The sequence below is a fragment of the Chelon labrosus genome (genome assembly GCF_963514085.1).
Source record: "Chelon labrosus genome assembly, chromosome: 11".
Lineage (NCBI taxonomy): Eukaryota > Metazoa > Chordata > Actinopteri > Mugiliformes > Mugilidae > Chelon > Chelon labrosus.
In genome coordinates, this window is record NC_140344.1 from 11,618,385 (window position 1) to 11,640,188 (window position 21,804).

At 43.4% G+C, this 21,804-nt stretch overlaps 1 protein-coding gene across 4 annotated transcripts; it reads left to right on the forward strand.

The window, feature by feature from the left end:
• Positions 1-1,370: 1,370 nt before the first annotated feature.
• On the forward strand, positions 1,371-21,637 carry LOC311495973 (uncharacterized protein). 4 transcript variants are annotated; one of them, XM_084555670.1, is made up of 10 exons: positions 1,371-2,234; positions 2,388-2,524; positions 9,184-9,501; positions 12,292-12,366; positions 13,311-13,613; positions 14,510-14,627; positions 15,160-15,436; positions 15,592-15,723; positions 17,367-17,479; positions 18,832-21,637. In XM_084555670.1, the coding sequence occupies exons 2-10, from the start codon at positions 2,473-2,475 to the stop codon at positions 18,842-18,844; spliced, it is 1,401 nt and encodes a 466-aa protein (XP_084411796.1). In that variant the 5' UTR covers positions 1,371-2,234; positions 2,388-2,472; the 3' UTR covers positions 18,845-21,637. The 4 variants fall into 4 exon arrangements, with proteins under 4 accessions (XP_084411796.1, XP_084411794.1, XP_084411795.1 ...); XM_084555668.1 differs by lacking the exon at positions 18,832-21,637 and having other exon boundaries at positions 17,367-18,801; XM_084555669.1 differs by lacking the exons at positions 1,371-2,234; positions 18,832-21,637 and having other exon boundaries at positions 2,359-2,524; positions 17,367-18,801.
• Positions 21,638-21,804: the final 167 nt, after the last annotated feature.

Genomic DNA, 21,804 nt, shown 5'->3' on the forward strand with positions numbered 1-21,804 from the left:
AATAAGGCAGCGTTTGTGTGTGTGTTTTTTGTTCGTTTGCGTCGCACGTCAATTACACGCTCGCATTCCTGACGTCCGTACTGTGGCTGTGGGCGCCATGTCTGTGGTTGAATCTGGACAAAACAAAGACCGCAGTATGAACAGATTGGAGAGATTCCCTCCATGTGACCTCACACTCTGTGGGACTGCTCTCTGTTACAGAACAAACAGCTCATCTCTAACACACTCCCACTGCAGGGGGACCAGGCATTGGTCGAATGGCACGTAGACATTTTGGGTAGTTTAATTTTCATTTTTGTGTTGTTATTTTAAGTACATTATAGCCATAAAGTTGGTGACAGATCTCACATAGACAAATAGCCAGTGTAGCTTTCAGCTCTAGTCCACTGACCTTTACAGAAGGGCTGTCTTGAAGTAGCTGCATGCCATCCGTTTGGTTCACCAAGCAGCTTTTAAACAAACACAGAGAACTATTCTGACCAAGTTTCGAAGGTTTCTGCATTCTTCCTCTGCTGTGCAACCAAGCTGCTGCCAAACCAGAGTGACACTTGTGGAGTGAAGCCAGACATTGTCAGCTCATTATCAACACCTTGTCATGTGTTGTCAGCCAGCTCTCTCCACGGCCCTCCATTCCTCTGTGTGTCAGTATGTGTGTGTGTGTTTGTGTGTGCATGGTGTTATTGTGTGTGTTAAGAAGACTGTGGAATAGCTTCAAGTGAAAAGATTACTGCTTGTCTGTGGATTATAGCTGCCAGAGGAAAGCTGCGCGGAGCCCCGTGCAAGTGAAGGAAGTGCTTATAAGGGGACATCTTTTCAATCTTTCATCCCCTGTTTCTTGTTGTCTGTCCCTCAGAGACGGCTTACTGTTCGGCACAGGTACAAACAAGCACGCGCTGGTACCCAGACGCAGACTTTTAGATTCTATTTCCGTTACATGCACTTCTGTTTTTGCCCTAGCGTTTCCTCTTTCAGATGTCGCCAGGTTGCACATGAGTACATGTGTGACAATACGCGTTTGTGTGTGTGTGTGTGTGTGTGTGTGTGTGTGTGTATCAGTGTGTCTGCAAAGCACTTCCTGCTGTGCTGTGATAGGAATATCCTCCTACTGGGCCAGCGAACGGTTAAGCCAGGCCCTCCTTTCCTCTCTCTCGCCCAGCTGACATATTTTCATTCGCGGCACACCTCACATTTCTGGCTTCTTACGTGCTGCACAGAAGTTGCCAGATGTGATGCTGCTGAAGGAGAGACAGAGGTGAGAGACAGACCGAGATGTGTATGTGAGGGAAGGGGTATTGATGAAAATGGAGGGGGCGGTGGTGTGGTTCAGATGCTGTTTATAGCATAAGAGCCGCTGTTCATTAGCAGTAAACACAGAGAGTCAGAAAGGGGAGGGGAGGAAATGAACAATGGAGGGGAAATGATCAGTAATCTGCAACGTTAGCTGTCAGCCTCCACTGCAGCGGCCTGTCTGGATCTCATTATAGGTAAATTCATTTGGCTCAGGGGCCAAATCCGAACGTGCAGATGTGAATGAGGAGGAGTGTGTGTGTGTGTGTGTGTGAGCTTCAGCACACACTAATGCTGAAGGCTGTTTGAGGCAAAGAGGTAGTTTGTTGCACATGTCCCGGTCCTGTGATTTTCTGAAGTCTGTGAGCCATGTTTTATCCCCTTGCTCTCACCGTGACGTAAATTTAAATCCTCAGTGATGCAGCTGGAGTTTACGTGACACAACACTGACAGATTTAGCACTTTTGTTAGGTTAATGCATTGTCCTTGATGTGCTCTGCCAACTCTTCCACTCCGCTGGGTCCTGGCTCTCAGTTGTTTTAAACAATAATTGGGTCCACTGTAATATCCAGAGGGAAATAGCAACAAAAAGATAATTGATTTATGGAAACATAAAGGAATGCTCTTAGCCTTGATACAAGGATGTTAATACAGTCTTAACTGTTTGTGTATGAGTGCCTCTGTGTATAGTAAGTGTGAGTGTGCGCATCCAGTTTTATTTGTGTTGGGCATCCATAACAAGAGAGTGTGCGTGTGTGTGCATGTGTGTGTGTGAGAGAGAGAGGGGGGAAAGAGAGAGAGGGAGATCTGAGAAGGGAGACGGAGCCTGCCGTCTGGAAAACAGCATCTTTCCTTCCACTCTGCTCCTCCCCTCTTCCCTCTCGGCATCTCTCCCACGCTCCAGAGCTCAGCCTTCAGCTCCCCGGATCCTCCCAAACTCTCCTGAGGTACAGCCTGTTTCTCTCTGTTTGTGTGTGTAAATGCACCGAAGCCTGCATGTGTGCGAGTACTTGACACTGAGCTCAGTACTTTCCGTGCGTTCGTCTCTCTCTCTCTCACCCTCTCTCTCTCTGTCTCTCTGTCTCCCTCTCTCCCTGCAGCTGAGGTGGGCGTGCGGAGCCTCTGACCCTCTCTCGCCCACTCTCTTTCTCCGGCTCTCCCTCTTCGCGGCAGCTACAGGGGGCTATGGATGGACTGCGTTTACCTCCACTCATAGAGGAGGCTCTGGACTCTACAGGTCTGTGCAGCTGTTTTGTCTGTCTGTCTCTCTCTCTCTCTCTCTGTCTGTCTGTGTGTGTTTATCTGCGACTCTCGCGCCGTGTGGCTGCAGCCCTGCACCACAGATCACATGCGACCGTGCAGGAAATAAAGGTAGAGGGTTCTATGTTTATCTCTGCTAAGACAGACTGTTTACTCCTAAAGTGTTAGGTGTTGACACGAAGAGGCGGAGGAAGCGGAGAGAGGTGGTCAGGTGGGGAGATTGTCGTGGAAGCGTGTCTTTATTAGGAGCTGTAGCCGAGCTGACAGACTGACTGACTGACGAGTGGGCATCACTGTCACATATGGCATCTGTGGACATTTGATGGAGGCTACACGCTGCCAGGTAATGAATGGCAGGGAATAATACAGGCCTAGTCACTGGCTAGTTACAACTGTTGGATGTGATGCATATGTTACTCTGAGGCTGACTGGTTGCACGGTTGGATTAATTTAGTTCAGCTTTGAATCTTTTTCTGTTTGCGTACAGCATTCGTGTTGAACAGCTGTAGTTAAGCTTGCTTGGTAACTTCATACAACTCAACATCATGTGACACTGAGAACAATGCACCTTTATCTCTTTATTTTTTTACAGAATCAGTTCTGTGTATGAGAAGAATCTGTGGAATGTTTTTTTTTTTTTTTTTTTTGTCTGTGTGTCCCAACAAGGAAGACGTGTGTGTTTGGTGCGTGTTTTGAATGTGCGTGCAGACAGGGCAGCTCTGTTTGGGACACTGCTAGGAGGATGTTTATTGGTGTGGAGGGGCTGAGACAGAAACACAGGTCAACAGCTCTTTGACCCTCGGCCAGGTTGTATCTGGCTTCCGTTTCCTTTTTGAAAATGACCTAAAAGTGAACTTTCAACAATGTTTTCATGGTGCACGGTTTCTTAAAACGCGCTCTGAAAAGTTGACTTGAAAAGTCACTAGTTTTGTGAGCATTTGTGTATCACGTCCAAGTCTGACATGGATGTTGTCTCAGGAGAAATTCCACCTCCCTCCCTCCCTCCCTCCCTCCCTAACAAGCTTGTTCCTGTTATCTTAGCACCAGGGACATCTTTCCTTTCATTACAGACCGAGGTGTGCTTTTAAAAGCAGACATTTAGCATCCAATCATGGCAACTTTCCAGATAAAAGTTGAAGTGAATCTGTGTGACTGAGCCACCATGATGAGAATGGACATACAGCAAACTGGAAATGGATTCAGCTGCAGCTAGAGTCACACACATTTTTGGAGTTTAAACGGATTAAAGTGTATTTATTCCGACTGGACTGAGGCCATTTTTAGGCAGACATCAGTCTTGGTGACCCTGCTGGGCATACAGCGGCAGTCAGTATTAACTCGTATCATTTTGAGTTACATACATTTTGTATGTATTTGAGCTTAAATGGATTAAAGTGCATTTATTCTCCCCTTGCAGAGGTCACCTCTAGCTAGACATCTGTCTGGGAGTCCCTGCTGGGGGATACATTCTATGCTGCACTGGAAGAAGTGCATCTAAAACCACTTGCCACATCCACCATCAGGGAATACAGATGCACTTACACAAACACTCACTTCCGCTGATCAATATAACATCATCAGAGGCACCTTTGACATTTGCAGGCTGTCTGTATATCATACAGCCATTTGCCACCATACTGTTCCTCCCACTTTCACGAGTCTCACTCTCTGCTTTCCCACTCACTATCTCTTCCCCCTCTTTCAGTTGCTATCCTCTGCTCTCTTCAGCGCCCACACACCCTCCAACACACATGTACGGACTCACAAACCTTTGCACCTGCCAGCGCATCGGCCCACACAGCATTTCTCTCCTGTCCTCTCCTCCTTCCCCTCAACTCCTCTCCAGTGTTGTGCCCTCATCCTGTGAAATTCGCATCGGCGGTGATGCACCCCAAAGGTACACAAACAGGATTTCTCTCGGCTCTCTGGAACTAATAAACGGCAAAGTTGCTGCCCTAGACCAAACTTTGTCGACGTGGGAGCTGCCGAGACCTCTGAGAAAAACAACAAACGAAAACTAGTCTTGCATACTTTTCCGCCCTCGGGCTTCCCAGATCCTTCTTTCTCAGCCCTGAACAGTTTGACATGTCTCCCTGCACCACCCGATTTTCCCCCATCAGCCTTAAGTGCTTCACTTTCAAAAAAAAGGCTTTCAAGGCGCTCTTTGACAAAACAGAGTGTGCCATATGTTTTTTTATTCTCTCTTGGTTATATAATGGAAAGTTTCTAACAACTTTCAAGTGAATAGAAAAGGTTCATGAACTCATGCAGCTCCTTCCTGCAGCCTTTTTTGTGGACCTAACTTTCCCTCTCCCGCTCAGAAAATGCTTGGCATTGTCACCCTATCATTAGCTCACCCTCTCTCACCCTGTGGGTCTTTATCCTTTGTGGATTTGGCAGCTACACGGTGAGCTGTGGTATCCCCTCTTCCCTCTGTGATTTAAGTGAGATAAATCCTTCCAGAGAGATTGATTTCAGGTGGGTGGTGCCGATTTGAGATCAAATGGATTATTACTGCATCACTTGATTTCACACTTTGTTCTCTGTCACTATTCTTATCTTTAAGTGGAATAGCCGCACAACCAGCACACTCATAAACACACACACACACGAGCCTATAAAAAACACAATCCCTGAATAAATCACCTGCAGAATGTACACACTGACACGGTTTTTGTGCATGCTCATCTAATGAGGCCAAATTATAGCACACTCTGCAATGCTTTTCTATTACATTGACCCACTTTCTCTTATTTCCCTTTGAAAGAGCAAACATGGATTTTCCATTTAAATAACAGAGCGGCTGATTAAGTCAGGCCAACTCTTGTCTTCTTGCGGTTCCTGTTTCTTTTCTTGTCTTCTTTTGCTGCTGTTGTTCCTTTCACTCCCTGGAGTTTTTAGGCTCCATGTACAGAGAGAGATAAACTCACATTAACCTCTTGAGACCTCCACCCTGGTAGCTTGCTGCTCATCTCAAGCTCTTTGAGTCTCACTCAGTTCGGAATCTGCAAATCTCACATGGCGTGACCTCACAGTGTGAGCGTCATGAAGGTGCACCTGATGCGATCACTCGGGCTTCTCTGCAGGGAGAAGCAAGCGGCAAACAGTAGGTTTCTGTGGTTGGCAAACCTTTGCACAAAACACAGCTTTATTACCGCGGTGACTTTACACATGTTGAAGCCCTGGGTTGTTGGTGAGCTGAGGTCACCATGGAGATGGCTCTAGATTGTGGTTGCACCTGATTCCTGTTAGTTTCATGAAGAAGAGAGGAGCATGAGTGTCCTCAGGTCATAACATAACTCTTTATTCTTTCTTGCATCTCACTTATTGTCTTCTCCTCCTTTTTTCTTTTGTATCTTTTCACCCCTCCATGTTTTTCTTTTCAGCTCCCCCACCCCTGCTCTTTATTATGTGTAGCTGAGGAAGTGTGCCAGTGCAGGGGAAAAGCTACAACATCAGAGCGGGGCTGGCTTCAAAGCTGGGGTAGGAGGGGGTGGTGTGCATTATGCATGGCCTCCTACACAGAGATTCATGACATACATACACAAACTGAATATGTGCAGTTAAAACATGGTAGACGTCTGCGATCATATATATATATATATATATATATAGTACACTAGGTTTTGCAGGCGCGTGTCTCACACACTATGTGCACACAGGTACAAGAAAAAAGGCCTGTTCTCGCACACAAACTTAAACACATGCAACACATGCACGCAGCTGGACACGCACGGACCACCAGCACCTGTCTCCTGAATCCCACCACAGCGCACCTGTAGATAGCCTCTTGCTTTCACTGAGCTGTCATTTCATTTCACCACTGATTTGTCTCCAGATGTTTCCCTCTGTAAAGCAAAATTAGACACTTGCAGTCACAGGGAAATAACAGACTCAGCTGCTACAAAGAACACGAACAATTCAAATAAAGCATAATGAACAATGGAACTGAAGACTGTAAAATGGATTTAAAATGGATTTAAGGTAAAGCTGCAACTCCTTATTGCAGGCATATCTTGTTCAGCATATTTTTTTATCTACTCTGTTAGTCTATAAGGCTGAGTTTCAGTTTTTGCCGCATATTTAATATACTGTAACTCTACCTGCACGATCACACTGATTAATTCAGAGAGACAAGCTTTCCTCTATGAACAGCTCTCTGTCCCGCATCCATCCCTCTCTCTGCATGCCTCCTTTTTTTATATTTTTTTGCTGAAATCCTCTCACTGCTTCTCAATTTTGCAAAGTGCAAATTTCATTACACTCCTCACTTCATCACTGGGCTCCAATTCAGTAGTGAAACAAAGGGGCGTTGTTGGCACATTAATGTTTAAATTAAATTTCAGACAGTAATTCTGAGATGCTGACAAAGAACTTGGCTTGGCTTGTTGCCTCTTTTCTAAAGTGGCACAATGTTTGCACTGACACACTCGGTGTGTTTTGCTGCAACGTGATTATGAAGGAATGTGTTGTGCAAAGATAAAGCCATCCCCTCCCCGGGAGCTGTAACGCTGCTCCTGAGAGGACACTGCCGTCCGTCCCTGCTCTTGTATGCATGCAGCGTCCATGTCTAATGCAATCCCAGCGTGACTGAATGCCAGCACCGGTCCAAGGGTGCAGGGGAGTGAGCGCAGGTGTTGCTGCAGCCGATTCTGACGCACAGCGCGTTTGACTTTCACTCACAAGGTGACATGGTAAAGCTTCTTTGAGGATTGAAATGATTGAGAAGCGGGGAAGGAAAACAGGAAAGGTAGTCTGGGTGGTTGCATGGCGGGAGGGCGTGGGGTGCGTGTGCCATAATTAGGTTATTGTTGCAAAGATTAAGCTCACTACATCTGTTCTTTCTATTCAGCAACACCAGCCTGAATTCCACATTTAAACATCCTAAAGGATTTGGATGTGAGTGATATTCAGTGGGGAGTCTTTTGTCTCTTGATGGCCTTTAGATGCCGCTGGCTATACAAGCAGCTCCGATTCACCCCCCTGCTACAGCACTCCAGCTCTCCTCTTTATGACTAACTCATTACACCAGCATCAAAGTTTAATGACAAAAAAAAAAGCCCAGTGCTTGTGAAACCTCTCACATGCCTCTCAGCGGCTGCATTTTGTAAATTAACATTATTATGAGACAGGAAGGAATAAAGCTGTCACAGAAAGTACAGTATATGTTTCATGTGCTTGGATGTGATGGAAATAGTTACATGTAGCGAGGGGGAAAACCACGCAGAGAAATAATTACCACAAGAAATGGAAACATCCCCAGAGCCAAGATTACACTGGTGAGCATCACTCTTAATTAGATAGATCTTTAGTTAATGCCTTACTCCGTCCCCTGCTGCACCATTTTTCTTCTTCGCGTCTTTCCGTCTCTCACCATTTCCTTTTCTCATCCTCACACAGCTTTCTGAATACAAACAGCAGTTTTGGAGCACTTGGAGACCACTCGAACATGAATGTGTAATTGAGCGTATTAATTTATTTCTGAGATGGACTTGACCTGGGAGGGCATGTTTTTGAGACATGAGAGTGGGATTATATCTGGCCAGTGTGCGATGTAAACAGAGTCTCTATTTATGAGACTGAAGTTGGGGGTAAAAGTGCTCTTTTTGTTACCTTTAAAATTGCTGCTCAGAACAAACCAATGCTGTGAATATGTTCTCCATTTAGCTCAGGCCTTCCACGCTTCACAGAAAGTCCCATGTGACTAATGGGAAAGGACTTCAAATGGGAATTTTCCGTCATGCTGTTCTGCCGAAAATCATGCCTGCCCTTCTGGTTTTCTGACCTGCCCTGCATTTGCCTCCACGGCTCCAGCAAGGCGAACTTGTTATAATGTCGATACATCATATAAAACGTCTCGTTTGGTTTTACAGGCCCGCATTAACAACAGCTCTCGATCCAGCCTGGCCTTTATGACATGAAAACATTTCTAAAAATAAACGAGCATAAAACCCACATACAACCACATGCCATACGACGCAGAGTAAAATGAGGGAGATGTGTGTCACATCTCCCTCATTTTACTATGAGTGGTAGCTTGTGTTATTATGGACTTTGAGGTGCATTGCTGAGTGGTGAGTCATAGTGATTGCTTCAGCATACTCCCTCCTCCTTCTCTCCGCATTGTGTCAGCTAACTCACTCCACCTACTGGTTGAACATTTACACAGTCCACAGGGCAAATTGAGGAAGAGAAAACAAATCGATGCACATGCCATCATCAAAAGCCTTTATATGTTCTAGTCAACACCTGTATTTCATCAAAACATGGCACACAGTTTGACATTATTAGGCATAAATGATCTTTATCCTCTAGCGAATGGATTCACTACAAGAAGAAGATCACAGTCCTTGTTCTGGTCACATAAGAGTGTCGTCAGTTATATTATATGTTGAAATCAGGTATGTTTAAATGTAGTTAAATAAGTCTAATAGAGGTTGGCGTACAAAGGAATCAGTGCAATCACAAGATGGTGCTGTTGATTCAAAAAGAAAAGACAATTTGAGCTGCAGCTAAGCATGACTGAATTTAGGTGACGACAAAAGGGTCTCTCCCCTGAAAATCTCTCTATCAGTCACCCACTCTGATCCTATCAGCAGACTTTCCTTTCTGAGATCTGTGTGGTCTTTCCATCAGATGACCCCTGCGATCTGAAAGCTGAGTGCAGCCCCACCATGGACAACGAGATAACAGCCAAGGAGAGAGGCGTCCTGGAGGAGAACAACGAGAAGGAGGAGATGGACCAGGAGCGGTCTCAGGAGGAGGAAGGGGAAGAGAAGAAACTGAAGGAGGAGGAAAAGGAAGGCGAGGAGAAGCGCCGGAAGGAGCAGGAGCCGCTGACGGAGGAGCAGGAGCTGGAGGAGCTGAGGGCCCAGGTGCTGCAGCTCCTCCTGGAGCTGGAAGACGCCAGGGAGACCTCAAACAAACACCAGGAGAGCTTCCATGAGTTGCAAGGTGAGAACTGCAGCTTTGGATGTGATTGACACTTACACTGTATGATCATGTTATACAACTCTAAGTCAAGCTCAATACAAACGTCCTCCACTATCAACTGGAGCACGTAACCTAAATCCATGGCAGTTTTTCTAGCATTTAAAGAAAAATTACTCTATTTGTCAGGATATGTCTGACTCCATCACATCACATCTAGTAGTAGATAACAAGATTAAGCCACAGCTCTCTAAAAATATCAATTTAACATAAAGACAATAATTCAGAGTCCAGCTGCAATTGAACAGTAAATTATAAAGCAGGCGAGGAGGAGTTAGCAACAGTCTGTAACTTTACTTCCCTAGCATTAACAGAAGTTCAACTGGAAGCCACAGTTTCCTCTAAGTGGCGTCTTTTTCACCAAATTTCTAACATGATATGATTTCCCCTTCAATAATAAAAAAAAAAATACGTATACCAAGAGCTTGCATTATTAATTTATGTGAGGTTTGCAGTCAGTTTGTCAAATCTGCAGCGCTTGCTATTCCTTTATGAAGTGGGCCTTAGTTTGCTGCTTAAAAACATAACCTAGACCAACAAGCAAGGTGGACAGAAATGTGAGAACGCTACTGGGGGATAAAAGAATTTGTCGGATAAACATTTTCATTTTACATCTCAGTGATTATTTACAATTCATCAATTCCCTTCACACAGTCGCAGGAGAAACCCTCTCCTCTCGGAAGGGCTTAACATTCCAGCCGACAGTCTAGTTTGACACGTTGAAGTGTAGCTGTTTATATGTGGTCGCTGACACGGTCAACTGCGCATAGTCGCTAAATAGAGCATCACATCATACCTTAGAAATGATGAGCCTACTGTTCGGGGACACTAGCTGTGAGTAAGGCCTTAGGTATGAGGCTGCAGCGAGCTCAGTGTTTGACTGTTTGTCATTCTAAGACACACAGCGTGGTGAGCTCAGTAGTTTGTCTGCCACTGGTGGAGGCATTTCTCAGACAACTGCATGTCCGCCGAGGGAAGCTTCTAGGCCCGGGTGTCCTGGACTACAACGAGAAATCACTGTTGGTCAAATCCCTCTGGGAGCAGTCAGCTGTTCAGTCTGTTGGCAGCTGATATGTGCAGATGCTATAGGTTTTATATGAGATGTCTGGCTCCCACAATGATATGCTGTCACTAGGTGGATGGATTCGTCTGTGATGCCTACAGAATTGAAAAATTCTATTTAAAAAGTTTGGACGTGTCTCTCTCGAATGAATGTCGTCTATTTTCTGGATCACCCCCGTGAAAATTGCTTACACTGTAGTAAGTTTCGAATGAATGAGTTTTTTATTCGTTAGTTTTGCAGGTATTTGGTTGTAAAGCTGGACTAATTAAAATGCTCACCCACTGATCGCACTACAGGAAAAGCTCACTAGAAGATTTTTCTGAATTAAAAGATTTCTAAAGTGTCTAAAAATTATTTTCACATTTTGAAACACTACAATACCTCTATGGCTATATATACTCATAGACATGCCTATGGGTAAGTAAAAAATGTACAGCGTACACAGTGAAGTTTTACTGTAAGCACTTTCGGTGTTTGGATTCCTATCCATCACAAAACACAATCAAAGAGGTGTCGGATTCGTCTCAAAATTATTGAGCGGCCAAGGAGTCAGGAAACAGATGGTAGCCTAAGGCCCCCACAGAGCACTGTTCTCAACATCACGCTGTCAGTCTGGGACTACCTGAAGAGACGAAAGCAATTAAGAACTGCAGCAAGGTCTCCAAACTCCCTGGAACGACCTACCTGTGAAAACCTTGGAAAACTGTTGATGATGTTATTTTTGAAAACATCCTCACTTTACCTTAAGTGCCTAAAGCTTTTGCATAGTACACTGATCAGCCACAACATTAAAACCACTGACGGGAGGAGTAAACAACATTGATCATCTTGTGACAATTCAGTGTTCTGCTGGGAAACGTTTGGAGCTGGCATTCATGTGGATGTTACTTAGACATGTACCACCCACCTAGACCAGACCAGGTACCCCCACCCCATAGCACCACAAGGTGTTGACCTGGCCTCCAAATTCACTAGATCCCAAACTGATCAAGTATCTGTGGGATGATCCACAGAGGCCCCTCCCCTCAACCCATAGGACCCAAAGACCCCCACTAACAACCTTCTGTTGCCAGACACCACAGGACACCCTCAGAAGGCAAATGTCCATTCTTTGATGAATCACAACTGTTTTGGAGGCACAAAGTAAACCTACACAATATTAGGAAGGTGGTCATTACGCCTGATCTGTGTATGTCCAGCAGATTTTTTTGTTGATAGGTTTAAATAATTCTTCGAAAATATTCAGACTCGACTGACTGCTCCCTGTTTTCAACTAGCTGCTGTTGTTGTTCTGGTAAAACTACCAGGGAACCTGCCAGAAGTATGCGACAGAAATTACTTGGCATGACACATACTAACAGGGACCAAAAAGAAATAGAAAGTCGAAAAATAGCAGCAAAACCAAAAGCTGTGAAAACGGCAGCCAAAAATAATCAGCTTCATTTTCTTCTGCCGTGCTTAAAAGTTGTTAGATTCAGGAGGAGGATTTCTTTTTTTTTTCTTCTAATAATAACGACTACTGCTCACGGCCCACTCACGCACTATTCAGTGTATTTAACGTGACAAGCAGACACACAAGAAGCTGCTTGTGTCACTCAGTCATGCCTCAAGGTTGAACAGCTTATCAGGTTGTCATCTTTCTATTGGCCTGCTGAACTGACTTTTTCCTCTTATCTCTCCTCCCATTCTAGGTCTGTTGGAGGATGAGCGTCTGGCCAGTGCCCATCAGGCTGAGGCCTTCACACGGCAGATCCAGAATCTACAAGGTATCAAACTAATTAAAACCATCAGCAAATAAATTCCTCAACAGCAACGGCCAAGTTAATATACCGACAATGTCATCCGTCTCACCAGCTCTCTACTGTCGCGTCTCAGATACAAAGTGCCACGTCGGCATATCTGGATGTAAATGACTATCCTTCACATCAAGACCAAATTATTCTTCTCAAGGCCCTAATGATACACAGTATGTGTTCAGCCATGTGGGGGTAAATAGATTACAGTACTAACAATATGAGAAAATTACTTTAAAAGATAATTTTCCCTCGTTTTTGCTGAGAATCATGCCTTCCTTTCTAGGTTTAAAACCTGTTCTGCATTTGCCTCTGCAGCTGCAGCTATCATCAGCTGCCGTGATGTCAAAACAAGTTTAATTGCCTTGATTTAGATCCAACCCAGACTAGATGGCGAGGAAAAAGCAGAAAAAGCGTAGAAAAGAGCCCTCCAATTTATTAAGTTTGTAAAATACCAGGCAAGGTGTAAAATATTAAAGAAAGAATACTGAAAGATGAAAGAAAAATGAAATTCTTCAAAGCAGAGGTAGTTTACGTAAAAAAAAGATGTTTCGAAACCTTATCCTTAAAAAGTAAAGGCCAGTGAAAAACAGAAAAAAACAGGATTGCAATTGTTCTTGAAGTCATTAGGAGGTGGAGAACATTTTCTGTTCCTGAAACTGTTAAACTAATAATCTCAACCTGACCCTGAAGAATGATGGTTGCCATCAGTTACATCAGCTACGCCTTCAAACATTACTCACACACACACACACACATGCAAGAATGCGCCACCCACCCCCACAAACACATGCAGGTCCAATGCCGCAAAACCTCAGGTGAGATCAAACACACACACTGACACTGCAGTCTCACCCACGCATTGCCCGTAAAGAAAACCTAACGTTCTTCTCCTCCTCCTCCTCCTCTTACCACAGCCCAGCTGCGCTCTGTGCAGGAGGAGATGGACAGCCTAGAAGAGGAGAAGGAGAGCGAGCTGGCGGAGGCCCAGGAGGAGCTCCGTGTGGCCCAGGAGGAGGTGCTCCTGCTCCAACAGGCAGCAGAGGAGGCGGCGGCAGAGAGGGAGAATGACATTGCGTCGCTGCAGGAGGAGCTGTGTCGCCGGCGGGCCGAGCTGCAGCGCCTCAGTGAAGAGACCCAGGAGTATGAGCTGGAGATCACCACACTGAGAGCCGAGATCAACATGAAGAGCCAGCGCAGGGATGCAGAGAGGAAAGAGGGTGAGGGATGAGGGGAATGCAGGGGAGACAACAGTGTAGTAAACACAAAGAAACGCACAAAGAAGACAGACAGATGCCAGTGAAGAAGACAGAGGTGCTTTCAGACGTCAAATGCCTTCTTCTACCATTCAACATTATTTTACACACATCGAAAACAGCACAAGTCTTGGTTTTACACCTTATCTTCACACTGTGCGTAAACATTCAGTGAGAACAGCATTAAAAACACAAACAGACCTGAATCTGCCGAGCTTGCTACTCTCACAAATAGCCTGTGATCAGCCTTTGTGGCTGATATGATGAAAACAAAACTCGAGGTTATGGATGAGCTTATTCGCTCACATCATGTTAGCATCCCGCAGTCAAGAACATAAATCATTTGCGGGATTCAATAAATATTACACATGTGAACGCCGAGTGTTGCAGAGGGAGTGGTGTGCTTGTGTGTATGTGCAGATGTGTGTGTTGGTGTGTGTACTTAAGATACCGAAACCATGAGGTCATGATGGGGAGGGACGCACACTTCCATCTCATGAAATCACCGCTGGGTTCTGCAGCTGAGCCTCGGGTGGGACTGAGGGAGGAGAGTTCATATTATTTCATGGTTGTGCTCATGAAAACACGAAAACATCATCCAAAGTGCGTTTTATATGAAACCTAGCTGCCATCAATCTCAGAAGATTAAACTAAATTTATAGCTAGGATCTGTTTCCTTTTGTTTGTTTTTATGCTAAGCTAAGTTAACAAGCTCCTGGCTGCAGCCTTTACGTTTAACAGACACACATGAGAGTGGTCTAAAGTTTCTCGTGTAAACTCTGGGAATAAGCTTTAAAGATGAGCTCAGCTTACCTGCATCCTCTTTTAATATCTTCATCTCTGACATCTCCTTCTGACAGGTGACGTGGACCTGCTAAAGGAGGAGTGCCGTATGCTGAGGGAGGAGTGTCAGACCCTGAAGGAGGACAACAGACGCCTCTCCGAGAGGCTGCAGCTGCTGCAGAGACAGAGGACATGGTGAGAGGTCAATGACTGCTCACTCATGAGCTGCGCTCACTGGATCAGCTGGAGGGGATACCCCCTGTAATACTACCTCTCATCCCAGCCGAGTCTCATTTAGAAAACACTGGCCACCTGTTAGATTGTAATATCATATGAGGGATTACAGTGAAGTGCTGAAACCATTTGGGGACTAATTAGCAAGCAATTAAAAATAACTGAGAGATTAAGAGTTCAATTTTGATGTTTGATGGGCATTTCACAAGTATGTCATGGGCATATTCTTCAGCTATCTAATATTTTATAGACAAACTGATCATAAAAAATTCAAATAGAATTTGTAGCCTAGCTGAAGTGCTGTATTTCTGAGATAGACAGTGACAATCCAGTGTCTTTTTATGGCCTAATGAGAACTCATTGCTCAGTGTGACAACAAAAACTAACTAGCTCTCTTGTGAACTCTTAGAACAGCCTCCGCTCCTCTTCTTTCATCAGAGAAATTATCAACTCATTTGAAGTGCTTTTTTAATCTTTGACCTCCACTTTGCAGCTCCAGCGTGTACCTGTCACTGAAAGAGGAAGACACAGTGGAGGGCACAGAGGGGAAGGAGATGGAGACCGGCCCAGATGAGGTCATGACAGAGAGCTACATGACCATGGCCCAGTCCGAGAACTGTCGCCTGGTCGACGCCTCCATCCAGAAGAATATCTCGTTTGATGGGAAGCCGATGACGCCCACGGGCTGGAATGGAGGCGTTGGGGAGATCTTCTCCCTGAGAGACCAGCTGAAACAGGCCGAGGAGAAGGCCTCACAGGTTCAGAGACAGGTATGATAGAGTCTAAGCAATAAAAATGTCAATAAAACATCTACAGAGTTGGCTCAGATATTGGAAAATTCATTTTGCTTTTAGGTGCTATATTTTCCGTCACATAAAGTTAATCTGGTTACCATGAGAGAATGTTTTGACCTTGTGCCCTGCAGTGTGACGGTCTGAAGATGGAGCTGCAGGAGCTGCAGATACTGTACGACAGCAGTCAGAGGGAGAGGGCGGAGCTGGAGGAGGAGCTGCAGCGCTGCAAGGCAGAGCTGGAGAAGCTGTCCGGGGGGACTCAGGTGAGGGACCTGAGGGCCAAGGTCATAATGGGTCGAACATGAATAAAACAACGCTGTACAGTTGGTATCAGATTAAGGAAATTAATGTAAATGCTACACCGCTTTGAGTTATTCATAAACTAAACATAATTTATAATTGCATTCTGGACTCAATTCTTTTCATTTTAAAACAGATGTGAATTTATTCTCAAAACTCTACAGTGACTGAAGAAATATAATGCTTTTCCATTGCAGCCGCACTGTCAACTAACCTCACATTACACCTTGCCGTACCCCGTGTCTTGTGAGCCCACTTTTTTATGTGTCCCATACTGTAGCAGTATATGTTTTGATATGAACTGACCTGGCCCGTCAGCACATATCAGTAATTACCGTGTGCTTTGGGCTGGGGAACATTCCCCCCAACTGTGTCTGTGTCCTAACCACTCTGTGATAGCAAAGCTTAAATACTGTTGTTGGACAAAAACACAACATCTAGGGAAAAAAAGCATGCAGGCACCAGAGAAATAATGCATATTGTGCTGGTGAGGCCTGTTTGTTGTAGCCTTTAGACATTTTTCAATAGAGCTAAAGTAATTGAAGGACCTTTGCAGCATACCAATTTTTTAAAGTTTTTTATTTATTTTTTTCTATCCTGCAGTCAGCCTGGTTTGTATTCTCTTTATTAAGACAGTGTATGAAAATATGCTTGCAGTGAAAAGAAAATTAAATACTATGCCCATTTACAGCTATACCATTCTTTCATAATAACTACTTGAAAGCTTGGGTAATTCCAAAACATCCTGCAGGATTTGGGCTTTCAAGCTCTCAACTGCAACTTGCTTTCTTCTTAACTGAAGAAGCAATACCTAATTATGTGTATTTCTTTCATGAGATTAAGGTTTAGTTTCTAATTGTTTGACTACATGAAAACAATGCACAGACTCTAAAACAGTTTGTGGCATCTTTTGCATTACCTCACAAACACAAATGTAATTCTAACAAGGAGTCTCTGCTGTGGGAAATACATGCATCCAACAATCTGAACACTTCAGAGAAGTGTTGATAGCCATGTAAAGTATTTGTGTTAAGGTTAACCTGCTCAAAAACAACCCAAAGAACGAGACCCAAAACTCTGTGTTTTGTCGACAACAGCCGTGATGAGATGTCTCTGTGTCAAACTGTCTGCCCGTGCCTGTCTCTGGTGCTGTCCTTGTTCTCTGAATGTCCATGACCTCTCAGCCTGTATGACGACAAATTTTCCAAAACAAATGACCTACAAAGTGAGGATAGAGAGACTAAAATACCTCCATATGCTAGTCACAACAACATCCATGCTGTGTGTCTTCCTTTTCTTGCCACCACAACATCACACGGAGCCAGTAAATGCCACACGGCGCTGCTCACACATACTCACATTCAGTTGATGTTTGTGTCACCGTAAAGCTATGCATTGTCTTGATAGGACGTGTAAATCACTCCATCTCAACCCTCCCCCTTTATGTCACAGCCATAGACCATGTTGCACTTTTAATTTAGTGGTTTTTGTTCATTTGTGCTGCTGTCACATATCTGTGTGTGTATTATTTTGCTACTTCGGTCCATCCATTCATTCATCCCCTTCATCTCCATGGTCCTTGTGTTTGCTTTTGTTCCCTCCTCAGAGATTCATCCATCCGTCTGAGCACCCTGTTCTCTCCATCCCCTTCATAGGAATGATTGTAATTGTGGCTGTGGTCTGGTGCTGGTTGTCGGAGCTGGCGTCCCAGAGAGCAAGGTATGGGAGGAGCTTATCTCTGTCTGATGAATAATGCTACGTAGGGTTCTTACACACACAACACATTAGTTCACCCAAATTACAAAAAAAAAAAGAGCATTTACTCACTTGCCTCTTGTTGTTTCTGGTTTTAGTTGCTTAGAGATGCAGCAAATGGTTTTGTTGTTTTAGTTGGGAGAAAAAAACTCTCTCTGCTTAAAGAACAAATGCTCTGTAAATACACATGATCAATAGATTTAATAAGTCAACAATTCCAAAATTGGAACTGAGTGATAGTACCCAGCCGGTAGCCAGACAGCTGACGAATAAACCAGGGATTTTTAGGCCTGAAAGAAACAGCTGATGCCAATCAGTGAAGCAGGGCAACATTTTTAAATGTAATTTGTTCACTTTGACTCTGTTGCTTAAGATAAAAAGTGGAAAAATGAAAACATATTGGCTATCTGCATGGCTGAACAGCACTTTAGGCAAAAATGTTTTTTTTCTGTTATTTTGGTGAACTGACCCTTTAACATCTTTTTTTTTTTTATTGGGGATTCATTTAGTTGATACGGAAGGGTGAAAAGTGCAGAAATGGTCTTTATTAAATGAAGATGCTGATGTTGCAGGGTTACATGAAGGTGGACATGGGACGGGTGGGCAGTTTGGCAAATTACAACAAAATATTTCCTTGAACGGCACCGCATGGCTTATTTAAATGAATTGGTCACCATTTTTAAAATTATACTTAACACTTTGAGATGGGAATATTGGTACAACTCTCATATCTGTGTTAAATAGGAAGCTGCAGCTTAGACAGTTAGCTTAGCTTAGCATAATGAGAAGAGACATGGGAAAATGCTAGCTTAGAGCCACCAGCGCCTCTGAGGTTCACTAATTTACACAGCGTATATTCTCTGTTAAATTCATACACAAACTGAGATGAAAATAAAATCTTGACAAAAATCATTTGTCATGAGGTAATGACCACGACCTGCGGAGACAGATGCTATTTTTAAGTGCTAGGCTGAATGTTAAACCAAATAAAAGAAGAGTGACAGCACAACCCCACCTAAACTCATTTGGTTTAAAAATCTAGATGCAAAACAAGTGAACTTTAGAGTTGCTGGCAGGTCTAGAATCTTGGCTTGCTGTTTCCCCATGCTTCAGTGTTCATGCTAAGCTAAGCTAACCACCTCCAGACTCAAGTTTCATGGGTTGACACAAGAGAGTTAGCATTCTTCTTATCTCCCTCTCTGAAAGCACAAATTTCCTAAAATATAGAACTATTCCCTAAAGGATTTAGTGTGATTTACAGGAGGTGGATACTCTCTATGGACTCCTAACACTGCTCTTTTCATGTCTTCCCTCAGAGGAGTGAGGTAGGTTGGAACTCCATTGTGACTATCACTGCAGCCACAGCAGTGCTTCTAGTGATGACTAGCTTATTGAGAGCTCTCGTCCGATGTTGATTGGATGGGTAACAACTGCACAGGAACAGACGTCTGCTTCGACCAGCCCTCGTTCTCTCCTGCCACGTCTAGTAGACTGAACCGGATTGATCTAAATGTAATAGAGCTGACAACTGTGTAGTAGGCATGGGAAGTTTTATCTCGAATGCGATGGTACACGAGCGCACACGGAATCAGTCTCACTTGAGGTTGAAAACAACGATGACAATGAGTTGACCTGCAGAGAGCCCACTATGAGGACGGACGTGTCCACTAAACGTATGCTAGTGCTGTGTCATTCCTCCTCTGTGTCTGTGAATATTATTATTTCTCTCAGTGTGACTAAATGAAGGTCTTGATTATTAATGTGCACCAAATTGGTTTTAGTTTATTTAATCATTATTTATTTTTTTGTTGTTTTTTTAACTATTGTTCATAGGTGTCTCTGGTAATAATGACAAACATTCAGTCTGGATATTTAATGCACTGAAAACCCTGAAATGTACATAGAACCTTAAAAACATTAACAGAAAGAGTTATCAGTTGCTCTCCCAAAATACTAAATGTAATAAATGTAAAATGTTGCAAAAGTGCATTAGAAGTCACAGAGTCTTCACAAACTTGAGCTTATAAGCACAAATATGGTCCTGCCAGTGTTATTCTGCCCTTCCATTATTTATTAGTTGTTTCCACTTTAAACACCAATGACATGCAATTTCAAGAAGGTATGGTTAATCAAGCACCTGTCAATCCAAGGTTAAAGGGTGAGTTTGGTTCCTTGAAGGAGTACTGCCACTGAAAGCTGCTGTAGACGTGGTCAGCAGCAAAATTAATTTTAGCCACTGAAAACAAGGCCCCTCTGAAAAATCAATATGAGTTTATGAGTTATTCTATATTTAGAACATTATCAGCGCTTTAAAGCCCTTTGATGGGAACTGAAGCCGGTATAAGCTGCTTTCTTCAAAGCCTCAAAGACTCCCTCGACTGAAACTGTAATTTTAACCAGCAGAAGGCAGAAGTTGCTGGTCTGCTGCAGCCTTGATCAGTTAGATTGTGTTACTGTGTCTTTGGCAAATTAACCTGTTAAAACACCGAAGTCATAGCCGTAAAGCAACAAATCCTGCCTTCTGAAAGCTAAAATAATTTGCACCTTCATGGTGGTACTCCATCCTGCCTCCCTAAACCTGCAGTATGCCAATTGTAATCTGTGGTTAACTCACTATGAATAAGAGCCTTATACAGCACCACTTCAAAGAAACCCAACTATCCCTTTAATGATTTTTAAGGCACGTTACCCCTAGTGGGGGCAATCATCTCTTCTTCATCTTTCCCTTTAATTATCAGTTAACCAACATGCCCGAACGTCAGTGCAGAGCTTCTGATTTATCTTGTTCACAGTTCCCTTTGAAATCTTACAAAGCTGCAGCTGTAATGTGATTTGCTGTAGTCTTGTTATGTTCTTGTTAAGATATATCACCAACTTTGGGAGCAAATCCTGGGACGATCAGACTACGTTCTTATGCTTTCTTACATTTCAACCTAATGCCCAATTTCAGCCTGGAGAAATAAACTTTTTTTTTTCTTTCCATCAGAACTTAATTGGCTTTATTTGTGCAAATGTGTTGTTAGCGTGTTTAATGGTGACTGTTGATTGTTAAAGGTACACAGTGTGAGAATGTCGTGTTTTATGTGAAAAAAACTGCAGATCCGATCGATGCCAGTTGACGGTAATCTGGTTAAACCAGTTCGACCAGACGCCGTGAAGTGAATGAACATGGTTAGTTGGTTGTGAGGGCGTTTATGACATTGCAACAGGTCCAAAACATGTAAATAGGAAGGTGCCGGAAAGATTTAGTCTAAGCATCGATTACAAAAAAAAAACTCCTGTATGTACTGAAGGAATCTGTTTACATTTGTGAAATGTTTCTTTTTGTGAAAATCTTTTAGAACTGAGAAAAGCATGCCAGAAGACGTATAGAAGCACAATATATATATATAATTTATGTTGGTTATGTGGATTCTGTTACTTTATATTTCATGTAAATAGATGTGACATACAGTACTATGGGAGAGATATTTCTTAAATCCATTTGTACTAGCTTTGTAGAAAGTTTACTCTATTTTGAGAGAGCATCGTATATTTGATAGCCAAATTATATGCTATGTAAATGTTTATTTATGGTGACGTTACTCTGAAGAATCGCCGAGCATTGCTACCATTTTCAGTACCTCTGTGTTCGAAGGTGGTGTAGTCATTGCATGCGTTTAGATTGCAGTTGACCTTAGTTGCCAGAAAGCACAATATAACTTCTGTTTTATTTTTTTGGTTTGTTATGTTTCAGAAATGTGTCACTAAACTGAACCTTGACAAGCAATGCCTGACCAATGCGATATTTTCGCATGTGAACATAGACTTAAGGAAATAATGTGCCATCGGACTGCAAATGTTGTCACTATTTGATCAAGCTGCAATACAAATTGACTTCCCACTAACTGCAATATATGATAATTGTCTGATTTAAGACGTTATTTTGATTATTTCTAAGCTTATTTCATGAATATTAACTTCAGCATTGTTCCAGGAGCTTCTATATTACACAGTGTTTCTCAGCTTTCTGCTTTACATGGACAGCATTGTTGTTTTCAATATAGTCGTGGCTTATTTTGTTACCTGGAGTTCTATTTTGCACTGTAAATGACTTAAGAAAATAAATATACCCAACCCACATGATGTCTGCGAGTGTTCTTTTCTTGGGTGGTGGTCTCACCGTCTATCACAGTCACGAGGTTTCTGGCCTAGTGCAGTCCCATTCATGAAAACGTTAGTAGTCAACCTGAGTAGGAACCGTCACCTCGGCGGCCTCACATTACACGGGTAGTACGGATATTAATAAC